General features: G+C 36.9%; 1 protein-coding gene across 1 annotated transcript; it reads right to left on the minus strand.

Moving 5' to 3' along the window:
* Positions 1-210: 210 nt before the first annotated feature.
* Positions 211-7,088, minus strand: LOC117030878 (olfactory receptor 52E5-like). Its single transcript, XM_033121123.1, has 2 exons — positions 6,161-7,088; positions 211-230 (listed from the first exon to the last, which is right to left on the minus strand). The coding sequence occupies exons 1-2, from the start codon at positions 7,083-7,085 to the stop codon at positions 211-213; spliced, it is 945 nt and encodes a 314-aa protein (XP_032977014.1). The 5' UTR covers positions 7,086-7,088.
* Between the last annotated feature and the right edge of the window lie 8,892 nt (positions 7,089-15,980).

Below are 15,980 nucleotides of genomic sequence, written 5' to 3' on the forward strand. Positions count from 1 at the left end.
CTCTGCCCATTTTTTAATTGGCTTGTTTGTTTGTTTGTTGTTGAGTTGTATGAGTTCCTTGTATATTTTGGATATTAGCTGTTTATCAGAGGCACTGTTTGCAAAAATCTTCTCCCATTCAGTCGGTTGCCTCTTTATTTTGTTGATGGTTTCTTTTTGCTGTGCAGAAGCTTTTTTGTTTGATATAGTCCCATTCATTTATTTTAGCTTTTACTTCCCTTGCCTTTGAAGTCAAATTCATAAAATCCTCTTTGAATCCAAGGTTCATAAGTTTAGTACCTATGTTTTCTTCTATGCAGTTTTTTGTTTCAGGTCTTACGTTTAGGTCTTTGATCCATTTTGAGTTAAGTTTGGTACATGGTGACAGATAGCAGTCTAGTTTCATTCTTTTGCATGTGGCTTTCCAGTTCTCCCAGCACCATTTATTGAAGAGTTTCTCTTTTCTCCACTGTATGTTTTGACTTCTTTGTTGAAAATTATCTGTCCATACTTATGTGGGTTTATTTCTGGGTTTAGTTCTATTCTATTGGTCTGTGTGTCTGTTTTTCTGCCAATACCATACTGTTTTGATTATTGTTGCCCTATAGTATAAGCTGAAGTCAGGAAGTGTGACACCTCCAGCATTGTTCTTTTTTCAATTGCTTTGGCTATTCAGGGTCTTCTGTGTTTCCATACAAATCTGATGACTTTTTGTTCTATTTCTTTAAAAAATGCCATTGGGATTTTGGTGGGGATTGCATTAAATCTATATATTGCTTTGTGTAATATGGCCATTTGAACTACGTTGATTCTTCCAATCTATGAACTTGAATGTCTGACCATTTCTGTGTGTCTTTTTAAATTTCTTTTAAAAATGTCTTGTAGTTTTCAGCATATAGGTCTTTCACATCCTTGGTTAAGTTTATTCCTAAGTATTTTATTCTTTTTGTTGCTATTGCAAAAGTAATTGTTTTCTTTATTTCTTTTTCTGAGATTTCATTGTTATTATATAGGAATGCAGTGGACTTTTGCACATTGATTTTGTGGCTGGCAACTTTACTGTATTTGTTTATTGTTTCTAATAGCTTCTTGGTGGAGTCTTTAAGGTTTGCTATATATAGCATCATGTCATCTGCAAAGAGTGACAATTTGACTTCTCCATTCTCAATTTGGATGCCTTTTATTTCTTTCTCTTGCCTGATTGGTCTGACTAGGACTCCCAATAATATGTTGAAAAGCAGAGGTGATAGGGGACAGCCTTGTAGTGTTTCTGAACATAGAGAAAAGGGCTTCTGTTTTTAAACACTAATTACGATAGTAGCTGAGGATTTGTCATATTTGACCTTTATTATGTTGAGGTATTTTCCTTCTATACCTGTTTTATTAAGTTTTTTAATCAAAAATAGATGTTGTATTTTGTCAAATGCTTTTTCTGCATCTATTGATATAATCATATGATTTCTGTCCTTTATTTTGTTTATGTGGTGTATCAAATCAATGATTTGCATATGTTGAACCAACCTTGTGCCCATGGGATGATCCCCACCTGGTTGTGATGTATAATCTTTTCAATGCGTTGTTGTATTCGATTTGCTAGAATTTTGTTTAGGATTTTTGCATCTGTATTCATCAGAGATATTGGTCTGTAATTTTCTTTTTTTTGTGTTATCCTTACCAGGTTTGGTATCAGGGTAATGTTGGCCTCATAATACGAGTTGTCTCTTCTTCAATTTTTTGGAAGAGTTTGAGTAGGACAGGTATTAGATCCTTTTTGAATATTTGGTCGAATTCACTAGGGAAGCCATCTGGTCCCAGACTTTTGCTTTTAGGAAATCCATTATGCTCCCTCCCCTCCCCATTGCTCACAGGAGTTGGTGCCCAGGTTAAGCACTTGGGTTCTGAGGCTCTCTGGTCTATTTCCCAGGAGAGTATATTTAAAAAGGCTTATTACAGCATTGTGAATAAAGTGAGGGTGGAGAGATCAAAGGCTGTAGGGAGTCTAAATAAAGAAAAAGAAACTCTGGGAAAAGGATGGTAAGGAAACTGAGGGATGAGAATCTTCTCAGGAAACATTTCTATGGCTACACCCATGGGGAAGAACTGAATAACTGTCCTCAGGACTATAACTCTGTGGAGGGAGGTAACAGAGAAACAGCCTCAGCCATCAAAAGAGCATGGACCTCAGAAGAGCATGGACGTCAGAAGAGCATGGACCTCAGAAGAGCATGGAACATGGGCAACTGAGGGGAGCAGGGAGCACTGTCTGCGAGCCCTTCTCATGCAGTGGGAGTGTCTGTGCTCTGGTCCCAAGCAAATCCCTGAGAGTGGCCCTGTTTACACACGTGGTCTCATTGTCTAAGTTTCACCTTCATAGTTGTACTTTGTCTAAACTATTTCCTTAGTATGTTGTAGAAAATGCAACTGTTAACAATACTCACGTTCCCTAGAGCAACCCTTGGCATTGATTCCTTGGGAAAACAGTGGGCTTGTCACCAGTACAGCCACCACTCTGCACTGATGAGCAATAGGACCTGGAAAATGTCCTCTTCTGTGAAGGTCTCTAGATGCTGCTCAGGATGAGGATACTTGGCATAAACCTAGGATTTTTGGGGCTTTGGGCACAGGAATCTTGGAGTGAGAAGAGAAAGTGGAGTCTGGTCCTAGGTCTTACTCTTTCCTACCCACAACTGCAGGGCAGAAATGTAGATGGAGCGTGATCCCATTCCCTCCATGCACTAATTCCTCTCCTGCCCCTCCCTCTGCCTTGCTACCTGGACGTCCTGGATGAAGCACCAAAGTCCTTGGACGCATCAGATAAAGTTGGTAGATATGCTCAACGAAGAAAACTATTCCATGAGCGAATCATCTTCATTTAATGAAAGTATGTTGCTAGAACATGCAGTATGCACTGGGCAAAATATCCTGGTCCTGAGTTTCTAATAAACGAGTAACCCTTCTCCACTCTCAGATCATGTGCGTGTGGTAAAGGGGCAACTGGTGGCTTAAGTTTGAACCCTTGTTGTAGCACTTCCTGGCTGCTTCTCCTGGACAACTTCATGAGCTCTCGGACCACAATTTTCTCATCTGAAATATGAGGATATTGAACCTTCTGACAGAGGGTTGTTGAAAGGATAAAATTGCTTTTACTTGCATTACACAAATGTTATGACCCTGCTTTGTACAAAGCATTATACTACATGTTAGAAATACGGTATTTCAGAAAATGACATCTGCCTCCTTAGAGGAGACCACAACTTAAAGTCACACCAAGGATTACACTATTACTAATAATAGTAAATTTTCATAAGGTTCTTAATGTGTCATACTATTTCAATTGCTACCCTATGTTCATTTATTTCTCTTAACAAACTAATGAGATATCTATCTATTATCACAGTCAACAATTATCACAGTTAATAATTTCTGATGAAGAATCTAAAGTATACATATTATGGGTTAAAATGTGTCCCCCAAAAGATATGCTGAAGTCCTAACCCCCAGAAACCTGAAAATGTGACCTTAGTTACAAATAACGTCTTTGTGGATATAATCAACTTAGCAGTTACCAGTTAACAAAAAGATTGATGAACCTAATTTCAACTACAGTCTGATTGTATATCCCAAGGTTCCAGTTTAAAATGTGAGTGTGGGAAGATGATTATCAGATTATACTTGCTGGGTCCCAGGCTTTAATTTTTTTCCCTTATGCTAGGACATTGACAATTTCTTGTTGTGTTTTATACTGATTTCTTTATGTTTGGCAAAAGTCCGCAGAGCCAAAGTAGCTTTAAATCCTGGGTTTATCTCTCAGATTTTACTTTCCCCTAGATTTTGATTGTTCCTTCTTAACTCTTTAGTGTATTTAAAAATGTGTTTCTATATTATTAATTCCAGCAGCTTTTTTAGTGACAATTTAGTAAAAATTTGAATATTGACAAGATTTTATATGCATATTAATTGAATATATAATAACAAAAAATACAGTAAGTCCTTACTTAACGTCATTGACAGTTTCTTGGAAACTGCAACTTTAAGTGAAATGACATATAACAAAACTAATTTTACCATAGGCTAACTGAAATAAGCAAGATTTAAGTTCCTATGGTGTATTTCTGGTCACAAAAACATCACCAAACTTCTAAATAAAGACCCAAAACACTTCTTATGTTCAACATCGAAAGAAATGTGAGCTATACATACATTTAATAAAGATTAATAGAAATAGTAAAATCATTATTTTCTAACCTTCTTATTCCAGTTCAGGGGTGGGGGGTGGCCGGAGCCTCTGTCTGCAGTTTAGGGTGCAGGCGGGGAATACACACTGGACAGGATGCCCTTTCATAGCAGTTTGCACACACACTCACACACACACACCAGCACTCACTCAGCCTGGGGCAATTTACACGTACCAATTTACCTGACATGCACATCTCTGTAATTACTCCATATAGGCAGAGTATGATATAGGTATAGAACCTGGAATGTAAAATTAGAGAGGCACTTAGTAGCTACACTATATTAAGTGAAAAAAGTACCATTTTGAAGTCAGTTTTCACTTACGTAAACTGACATTAATACTAGTATCTCTCTTTTAGTATTATTTTGAAAAGTAAATGAGGTAAAGGAAATAAAGCACTGGACACCCTTCTCATGATATACATTATTTTATTTTTAAAATATATAACCAAGTTGGTTTGGCAAATTTATTTATAATTTTGTATTTGCATTTGTATGTGTGGTTGACCTGTATTTTTCTTTTCTCTTGGGTTTTTTCTTCCGTGTTTTTTTCCTCCATTTTCTGATTTTGCATCAGAATAATGTTAATTTTCTAAAAGGATTTTAAAGCTTTGCAAATTATTTAGTACTGTGAAATAGTTAAGATGGCATAAGAAACATGAAGAGCTAGTATGGCCTGGCATCCTACTTGAAAGAAAATCTGCAAAGACTTTTGTCATCTTCATTCATCCTTTTAATGTGCTTAGTTTTTCTAAACCTTGTTGGTGTCAATATTGTAATTTCTATTTATAAAATAGTCACTCAATCACTTTTTCTTTATATATTTATACAAAGCACTATTTCTTCACTTCACTTGCTCTCAGTTTATATTGCAATCCCCTTAGCCTTATTCTTTGCATATTTCTTGCTCGTCCTACCTTGAGTTCCAACCAGGGCCCCATTTCCAAAGTCTTATTTTTGTAGCTCCTAGAATACCCTCCAAATCAGTTGTCTTATCTAGCTTCCATTATTTAATCAAAATGACTTTATATTTTGGCAGCAGCCACTGTATTACAGTCTGCCTGAAAGTTCACCCTAATAACTGTGGAGGATGTGCTTTCAGTAAATCCTCAAGCCCAGGTAGAGCCCTCTTCACTCTTTAGGCTTAGAGTGTCCTGACTGAAAGACCCTCTCACCAAAGTAAGGGCTGAGAGTCACTAAAGAGAACCAAAAGCTTGGTGGAGTTGGAGAGTTTGCTTTATATCCGTAACTGTACGCTAGAATTGGATTTGGTAAACGAAATCTACATACACTAAAAGTAACAACCATACTAGAAATGAATTAGTTTATTTCCAAATCTTTTAATGTGTTACAAGCTGTAAAGATTTTACAACATTTTATTTTTGAGTTCACAGTGCCAAATTAATATTGCTTTATAGCTTTTTATGGGCAAGGATACTGAAGCTGAAAGAATTCTAAGCGTAATTCTCAGGTAAATCTTCCAGTCAAGGCCAGAGCCTGAATTTAAACCTGGATCATAGGACTCCATTTTCAAAGAATGCCACATCATTTTTAAAGCATGAACTTCAGCTTCTGACATGTGAATGAAGAGAATCTCTGTGTAGAAGGAGATTTTTCACATCAGTTATTCAAGGCACAACTTTTTGCAAACCTTTTTCTCCCTTTAGGAATTTTGTAGTATTGGTGGGGTTCAAATGTGAGATATTTTTTGTACTTTTCTTGTGGCACAGTAGAGAGATTGTTTTGGAATCTTTGAGCTATGCTTTCTAGTGGGGTGTACAAATTATGAGGAATGGGAGGAAATGTATTGTGACTGTCTTGTGTGGGAATGCCAGAGGAGTTTAGCAAAAATATTTCCAGTGTTTACTTCTGTTTTGATCTTATTATTGTTCCAGTGAATTATCATGAAATTCTTTTGGGACTAAATGTCAACAGCTTTTAGGATTAAGCATCCTTAGTACACGCTCTCTTATCTGTTTTGTTCTGACCCCATAAATAACAGGGTTAAGAGCAGGGGGAACAACCACATACAGGTTGGCCAGAAGTATGTGGATGTAATGAGGGATGTTGTGGCCAAAGCGATGTGTCATGAAGGAGAAGAGGGCAGGCAGGTAGAAAGCTAACATGACACAGACATGGGAGCCGCATGTGCTGAGAGCTTTGAGCCGGGCATCCCAGGATGGGAGGTGGAAGACTGCTCGGAGGATTTGGACGTAGGAAAATCCAATCACAGAAAGGTCAATGTATCCCACTGAGAAAGCAATCAAACCATAGATAACGTTGACCCTAATGTTGGCACAAGCCAACTTTGCCAAGCCCATGTGTTCACAATAGGTGTGGGGGATAATCCGCACACCACAGAAAGGCAGTCTCAGGATGAGAAAGATGAATGGAGTCACAAACACCAAAGTCCTGACTATGATGACTATGCCCAGGATGGCCACCACCTTATTGGTGAGGATCATGCTGTATCTCAGGGGATTGCAGATGGCAATGTAGCGATCTATGGCCATGACTGTGAGCACCACAGACTCCAGGCCTGTGCATATGTGGATAGTGTACATTTGTGTGATGCAAGCACCAAACACTATGTCTCTGAGATTCAACCAGAAAATGCCCAGCATCTTGGGGATAGTGGCTGTGGACAGGCCAAGGTCAGTGCAGGCCAACATGGCCAGGAAGTAAAACATGGGTTGGTGGAGGCTGCGTTCAGTCTGGATCACAAAGAGGATAGTGATGTTCCCCAGGAGGGCTATTAGATACACTGCAAAGAAGGGAAAGCCAATCCAGATGTGTACATCTTCCAGCCCTGGAATGCCCATCAGAAGGAAAGAAGGAGGGTGGAATAGAGTATTGTTGGGATGCAGCATATCAGTGAGAATTGGTTATAGACACATTTCTTGCTGGAGATTCCTTGTGTCCCTCCAACCTCCTTCATAGCATGTTGCCTATTTTCTGTAGAAACATAAAATCCGTTCTTTAATTCCATAATACAGCAGAGGAGACCTAGAGAAGGAATAAGAGGCACAGTTAAAAAGGCACTCTTAGATATATTTGCCTCCCCTACATAGAAAACCATGCAGAAAATTTCCAAATACGACAATTCTGCACTTCTCATGTCTTTCTTCCCTTCTGTCTCTGAAGAAGAGCCTGCATATAGTGTTAAATTAACAAATATTTGTTGTTAATTATATCTGTTAATCAGGATGTAAAACATAAAAAATGGTGTGTGTGTGTGTGTGTGTGTGTGTGTGTGTGTGTGTGTGTAAAATATCATAGGACTGGGATTGAGGTGGAGCTCATGACTCAGCTGGTCTGACGGTTCAGGGGAATGACACATTTTTGCAAAGTAGACCTAAAATTTTAAAAAAAGATTCTATGTGGGAAAGAACTGGTAGAGGTGAAGGATTGGGTAGCTGGTGTTTAGATGTGAGCTAAGTAATGGAATTAAGAAATTTCGACATGTTGGGAGACTATTATACAATTCCTACAAAACAGTGGTCCCTCCTAGAACTACAAAGTCTTATGTTATGTGTTCACGGGGAATGCTTTTCAGAGAAAGTTTTAACTAAATTAATAGCTGAAGGATGAGAATCCACCAATAAGTGGAAGAGGGAATTGAGCAGAAAAAATATTTCTAGTTAATAGAAACAGGGGGTGCAAAGACTAAGTGAAGGGATCATGGTGGCCCTTGTGATTAATTTTAAGTGATTTTTTCTTCGTCCTAGAAACAATAGGATGAAAGTGCAGGATTTTAAGCTGTAGTGTAGCCTGATCAAATTTGCATTTCAAAAATATCACTTGGTTGCACTGTCAAAAATGTATTAAAGGCAGCAAGTGCATTATAGTTGGATTTGTTAGAAGGTTATCACAGATGATCAGATTAAAGACAATGTTACCTCATACCATGCTGTTAGTGACTGATGGGAGAAGGTCACCTTTGGGGTGATAATGTTAGAGTTCAGAAATAGTTATCAAATCTGTTTTTCTTCCTCTTCACAACTACTGAATTAAATAACACATGTAAAATCTTTTAACTTTTCCTACAATTCATTCTTCTTCAAGCAATGGCCCTCAATATTCTTCCTTTTGAAAACATATGACTGATCAGTATAGTCCCATCAAAAAATGTGATTGAGAAGCAGTTATTCACACCCTAAGAGAAGGGGCCAGCGGGCTCTGTGTAGATCTACGGGAGAGGGATTAAGGACTTACACATAGTTTGAGAAGTCCCATGTTCACTCTTCATGGTGGAACTTACAGTGGGCAGGGGGTGGAGCTTATTAAGCTGGTGGGATTTGTTATATTGTTCTTGCAGCAAAAGATTATTGCAAAGTCCTAAAATCACATAGACTTTTACACGTGCTAATAACTGCTCCCAATGACCTCTATTCTTCTCCCTTCTATATTTAGGATCATGTGCAAACTGACCACCACTGCCACTCTCTGCCCTCATGTGTTATTTTATAGAAGTTTCAATTATTAATCTTTAATTCATTTAACAAGTATTTGTAGCGTGCTTACTATCTGCCAAGTATTGCTCCAAATTCAGGCAAGAAGCACAGATTGAGTCAAGGTCCCCAAAATCACGGACTTAAAGTCTAGTCATGTCGGCATTTTGCTTCTTGGCCTCACACTGTGAGGCCAAAAAATTCTTTCATTTTTTAACAGTCTTTATAGGGAAACTTTCCAGAAGGTGCTTTGGTATTCTAAATGTATTGTAAATTCAGAATGCTCGATCAATAAGTGTATTGTCATCGGCAAAAATTATTGTCTATCTAGGTCACTGCCTCTGCTGAAACCACTATCATTACTATGGCCACCAATGGTGAAGTCACCTTCACGTTTTGTCTGCTTAATCATTTTTTCTGTTTAATAAGCACTTTCATGTATATTTTATAAGTTTATCTTCACCATAACTCTCTGCAACTCTCCCTCTCTCTTTCTGAACCTCTCTTTTCCCTTTTAGACACTCAGTTCCCAGGGTAAATTGTGGAGAGCTTCTCCCAGGGACTGGCTTCCATCCTTTGCAGCAGAATTAGATAACCTCTTTGCCCAGGTTCCCAGTCTCCCCATCTCTCAACCCCTCGGTGTCCCATTTTCAGATATGCTCTAAGTTTTTCCCACTAAGGTGACTGTGCCCAGTGTAAGAAGTCCTCCTCTGAGGTGACAAAATAGAAGGATGTAGGGAAGAAAAGACATCATTTGTGGTATTTTCCTCATTTTTGCATATAACATTCTTTGTTCGTATGTTTGTATCTACGTATATGTTCCTGGGTTTGTTGCTCTCAGTTGTTATTTAGCACAGTGAGTTGTGTTGTACACTGTTGTGTTAGTGACTGATGTGCTGCTATGAATCCAGGTTATTCTCAACACAACTCTTATCTCTCTGTGCTGCTATGAATCCAGGTTATTCTCAACACAACTCTTATCTCTCTGTGCTGCTATGAATCCAGGTTATTCTCAACACAACTCTTATCTCTCCAATTGCTTGGAGATGGTCCTATATATAGAGACTCTGGCTGAGTCACTGGAGCGCCATCATCCTATGAACCACATAAGTTACTGTCATTGTGAACCCTCTTCCAGCATAACCAGGAGCTGACCCACATACCTCTGTCCAGAATCTGAGAAATTGTTTGTGAAAACTGGATGCCACAGACTGCAACCTGCATGCGACTGTGTTCTCAATAGCCAGGACCAAGGAGTTATATGAGAACTCTAGTCCCATAGGAAGGGCCACCGAACAGTGAGTTGTGTCTCGGGACCTGGAGTAATGGGATAGAAAATTTCAATATCCCTGAGGATAAAGCTCTATGCTTTCTGTTCAGATATACCTTCGGATGATAGATGATGTGCAATTTGCTTCTTCCAGCAAGCACCCTCTCTGATAAGATGAGGATTCTAGTCAGTCAGAGGCATACTGACCTCCTACCAACACTTTAAATCTCACTATGGAACCAGCTGAACAGATACTTCTGACAGACAGGCAGGGAAGGCAGGGAAAGAGCACTGTAGGGAAAAAACCAAACCCAGCATTTCCTCAAAGTCAGTTCAGAAATATATGAAACATTTAGTAAATGACAGCCAGAATTCCAATATAAGTTTCCAAACCCTAAGCCATATCTGTTTTAAGAATTACAGTAGACGATTTTTTTGTGTGAGAGTATACTGCTTCCAACACTGTATGAAATTAATTAACAAAAACATTATATATATATGTGTCTAGAAAGGAAAGCAACTTATCACACACATGAAGAACATGACCTTTTCATCTACCCATTTCTTCTGTGACTTTGGCCGATTTAATTTGCCCTTCTAAGCCTTGTTTCTCACAGGCAAAATGAGAAAAAATTATATTCTCTTGTGGGATTTCTTTAATGGTGTAATAGGATAACGCCTGGAAAGTGCTCAGCAACTGTTTATTAGCAATTAATTAATATAAACACTGGTTATTATAATTATTGTATGGCATTATCTCTGAAGTTATTATTTTGGGGTCAGATAGCTTGAATAACTTTAATTCAATAGCTGAGAGATGTTGAGCACATTTCTTAACCCCTCTGAGCTTCATTTTACCCCTATAGATTCATATGGTAGTGAAAATGACAATTTACATTTCACATGTTTGTTTGTTTTTTCCTCCAAATTAAGTGAGATAATGCATTTAAGTAAAATAACAACGTTTAACAATAGATTTATGCTATTTTTAAAATGGATAATATCTTTACTGCTTATTTGAAATAATTTTGTTTTGGTGTTGAATTTAAATAGAAAACAAAACTGTAGCTATTTTATTTTATTAAATTTATTGCAGTGACATTGGTTAATAAAAGTATATAAGTTTCAAGTGTACAATTCTATAGTACACCATCTACATATTGTGTGTTCACCACTCAAAGTCAAATCTTTTTCTGCAAGCATATATTTGGCCCCTTACCTTCTTCTATCTCCCCCCCACCCCTTACCCTCTGGTAACCACTAATCTGTTGTCTGTGTCTATGAGTTTTTGCTTGTTTGTTTGTCTTTTTTGTTTGTTGCTTTTAGTTTTATATCCCACATGAGTGCAGTTACTTCGTAGTTCACGATGTTGCTCACTTATTTGTTCAAGAAATGTAGTTAGTTTGACCACTAGATGGCAGTAATGCTCATATGACAAATATTTATTTATTTAGCCTAGTTTACTAAGCTCTTGCTATGAGTTTGACCACACACTAATTAGGTGCTCAATATATATAAGCTAAATCAATAAAAGCTTGCTTGTTAGTTTAGCATTTTATATATGTAATGTCAAATCGACTATATTTCTTGAACACATAAAAGATTTCATGTGCATTATTAGGCTAGGTAACTGCAATTTTTAAAGATATTTCACAGATATATCTTTACTTGTATAGCTCCAAAGTTAAGAACCATCTTTTTTTTCAGGGAGGTTTGATTTATTTTATGATAAATGAGCGTAAAAAATAAAAAGTTAGTTTCTCTTCTTGATTATTTATAATATTCTCTACAAAATTTGATATATCAAGCTATACATTTTTATATCAATGTTTTTGAATTTCAATATTAGTTAAAGCTTTAGAAAGGTCAGTATTTTTCTCTTTTATATTATAAAACATATAAAAGAATATTCTGCGCATATTAGTTTTTTTACTTCATCCCACTTTGGGCCTTAGAGAGAGAATACTCTGAAAGTATGTGAGAACACCTACGGATTCAAACATAGAACATGGATGGCAATTACATGATTGTTCCATTCCTTTTTTAAAAAAATTTCATCCTCAAGGTAAACATACTAGATTTGATTTCAAAGTGTATTTGTCCACATGATTTTTAAAAATCAGTGTTATTGTGGATAACTCTTGGGCACCTAAAAGGATACAAAGAAATTCAAATCTCTTCTGAAGAAATTCTGAGAACAAAAAGAGAGGCAGTATCTAATATCACAGGTCTAATCCTGACAAATTAGCATAGAATAGTAATTGAAAGGAGAATATACAAAAATGCTGGCCTTCAAGGCTTTGGTTCAGAATTTTCCTCCAGCTCTTCATTTATGTGAGCCAGTGTGCTGGTATTTCCTCCATGCCTCTCCAGGACCACTCCACACTGTGTCCTAGAGGACTCACAGGTGTGTGCTGCATGGAAGTCTCCCTTGCCCTTTGGCACTGTGTGGGTTCAGAAAATGGGAAGTACCGGTATCAGCAGGAGGATTGGAAGGGAGTAAAGTCAGAATATTTATTCTGGTTTCCACCTGCTTTCTCCTTGCAGGTGAACTGTAGGTCACCATGGGCTGGGTGAGCCTCTCAAAATAAATCCTAGCTCTGCATGTAGGTATCTTCACATTGCGCTCTGAGTCTGTAGATTCCAGGAACCCCTTCTCTTCAGGCCAAGGAATTGTAAACATCTGTCACATTTACTATTCCTATTACTGTCCCTTGTGGTTTTCCTGCACTGTTTTTATTTCTTGTCATAGTTTAAGGGGCCCAGCTTGAGTTTGCCACTATTTTTTCCAAAACTTTGACTAACATAGCCACTAAGCAGCCTTACTTTTTTTTGCAGGTTCCTCTATTTAAACTTAATTTCACTTTAAATAATAATATACCATTCATAGTATATGATATGCAACACATGTGTACATATATGTGTGTATACATATACTATGTAAGTATAACATACACACACATATAATTTTCCTGGTCTTATTGTTTACTTTTGTCGTAGGCAGTTTTGCCCTTGAGCTCCAATTTCTCAAAGGCTTTTGAACTGCACTCAAATGTATCTCAAAGTAGCCTATTTTGTAGTTAATGGAAAAGACTAATACACACTTAGATAGATGATTAGATAAAGAAGATGTGGTATGTATATACAATGGAATTTTACTCGGCCATTAGATGAAATACTGCCATTTACGACAACATGGGTGGATCTTGAACGTATTTTCATACCATTAAGACTTCAAAGTGTGACTTCTTAGGAAACTGTTCTTAGCAACCTTTCTGCTTTGTTTAATGTAAATGTGTGAATCCTGATGCAGTTTGGCATTGTTACAACTATAGTTTCAAAAGATGGAGAAGACCCCTGAAATAGAGTTGCAGTAGCAACTCTGTTTTTTGACAGTGTTCATACCTGTAGATAATAGTATCGACTTTCTTCCAACCCAGCAAAAAATTTTCCCAATCTATAGCTAATGGTAAACCCCTTTAGAGAGGGGTTTTCGTTTATTTTAGCTCTTTTGGCAGGAGGTGAAGGAAATCACATTCTCGTGAGAAAACAGAATCCAGGTCGCGCTCAAGATCTAGATTTTCTTAGAGTCTCCTTTCCTGGATGATAATGGAGTATATCTGATAATAGTAGAACATGCCATAGGTCATAGTTTTCCTGAATACAGATAGAAAAAGACTGAGGGACAGTTGAATACATTAGACAATCAATTTTTTAAAAAATTTATTTTTAATTATAGTTGACACACAATATTATATTAGTTTCAGGTGTACAATATAATAATTCAACATTTTTATACTTTAAGAAGTGATCACCGCAATAAGTCTAGTAATCATTTGTCACTGTACATAGTTATTACAATATTATTGACTACATTCCCTATGTTGTACATGACATCCCTGGGACTTATTTTATAACTGGAAATTTGTACTTCTTAACCTCCTTCCCCTTTTGTAGTTTGTATTTTTTATCTTCTAAACTCAAACAATTTTGAGTTTTTATGAGAGAGAAGGTAGTGTTGTATATGGTCCAAAAGAAATTCTACTTAGATCTGACATTTTCTCACTTTCATTATTTCTCTTTTTGATTAACGAGAAGGTTACTAGGGATAGTCACTGGTCACTTCATCATGGTATATACCTTCCCCATTGTATCAATTTTTAACTTCCCAAATCAAGTCTGACTCTATCTAATCTTTTCTTAAAATCCCTTCCTACGACCTCCATTTCTCCATTGTATAGCATATTGTATAGTACAAACATCATTGTTGTCAAAGACTTTAAGTTAATACCAAATCAACCTTTTACATTTTAATTCTACTTCATCACTCTTCAAAACATTACACTGTCATTGGTCATCAAACGTTCTCCTTATGTAATAAGTACTGCTCATTTAAACTTTCCTTCAACTCTCCCTCAATTACCATGTCCTCCATGATGGTGTTCTGTATGAACCATCTAGATAAGATCTCTATATCTCCGTATCAGTGTGCTCTGCTATTATAACATGCACATTTTCCCCTTTGATTTAGTGTTTCTATGTTTCCCATTTTCCCCAATTTCTTATTGTTGTACAATACACATAACATACAATTTACTATCTAAACCATTTTTCAGTGTACAGTTCAGTAGTATTAAGTACACTCATGTTGTTGAACAACCATCAATCTCCGAACTTTTTTATTTTGCAAAAAACTGAAACTGTTCACCCATTAAACTCCCCATGGTCCCTGTTTCTCATCCTCTGGCAGCTACTTTATATATATATTTGTATATCCCTTCTCCCCATGCTGTAGCTTCTGGTAACCACTGTTCTAGTCTTTGTTTTTAGGAGTTTGGCTTTTTTTTTTTTTTTTTTTAAGATTACACATAAAACTGAGATCATGCAATATATTTTTTTAATTAAAAAAACTACAGTTGATATTCAATATTATATTAGTTTCAGATGTGCAGTATAATGGTTGGGCATTTTTATCACTTGTAAAGTGATCCCCTGATAAGTCTAGTACCGACCTGGCACCATACATACTGATTATAATATTGCTGGCTATATTCCTTATGCTGTACTTTATATCCTCATGACTGTTTCATAACTGCCAATTTGTACTTTATAATCCCTTCACCTTTTCCACCCAGCCACCTCCTACCCCTCCCATCTGGCAACCATCAATTTATTCTCTGTGTGAGGTCATGAAATATTTGTCTTTATGTGACTGGCTTATTTCACTTAGCATGATGTCCTCAGGTTTATTCATGTTGTTGCAATAGCAGCATTTCCTTCTTTTTTAATGTCAAATAATATTCCATTGCATATATAGACCATCTTTTCTTTATCTCTATTGAAATTTTCAGTTCAATTATTATATTTTTAAGCTCCAGTATTTCCATTTGGTTCATTTTTATAATAACTATTCCTTTGTTAGACTTCTCATTATAGTCATGTAGTTTTCCTGATTGTATTTAGTTGTCTGTTTTCTCTTGTAGTGCATTGAGCTTTTCAAAGATGATTATTTTGAATTCTTTGTCAAACAGTTCATGGATCACCATTTGTTGAGAATCAGTTATTGGTGCTTTACTAGATATCTTTGTTGATTTCATGTTTGTCTGATTCTTTGTGTTCCATGTAGCTTTGAGTTGCTACAATGTCAGATAATTAAATTTGTGAACTTATCCTAGAAAAAGTGCTACATACCTCATTGCTGAATATCACTATGGTCATCCCCTTGGGAAGCTATGCACTAATGCTAGAGCCTTGTTCACCCTTCAAAGCAATTTTGGAACTCTTTCTCTGGAATGGCTTTCAGAGCTGTCGTCGTATTACTCTTGATGTCCTGAATGTCATTAAAATGCCTTCCTTTGAGTATTTCTTATATTTTCGGGTAAAGAAAGTAGTCATTGGGGGCCAGATCAGCTGAGTAGGGAGGATGCTCCAATATGGTTATTTGTTTACTGGCTAAAAACTTCCTCACAGACAGTACCGTGTGAGCTGGTGCATTGTTGTGATGGCAATTCAGCCATGAATTGTCGCCAAAAGCCATGAATTGT

Source organism: Rhinolophus ferrumequinum, chromosome 11 (genome assembly GCF_004115265.2).
Source record: "Rhinolophus ferrumequinum isolate MPI-CBG mRhiFer1 chromosome 11, mRhiFer1_v1.p, whole genome shotgun sequence".
Taxonomy (NCBI): Eukaryota; Metazoa; Chordata; class Mammalia; order Chiroptera; family Rhinolophidae; genus Rhinolophus; species Rhinolophus ferrumequinum.

Bases quoted from the DNA above. Each gene is read 5' to 3' on its own strand.
- LOC117030878 (XM_033121123.1), bottom strand. From the start codon at position 7,085: ATGCTGCATCCCAACAATACTCTATTCCACCCTCCTTCTTTCCTTCTG. The intron at 231-6,160 runs ATCCTAAAAGCT...TATGAATTTGAC, and splicing joins GCGTGTACTAAGGATGCTTA to TTCAAAGGCAAGGGAAGTAA.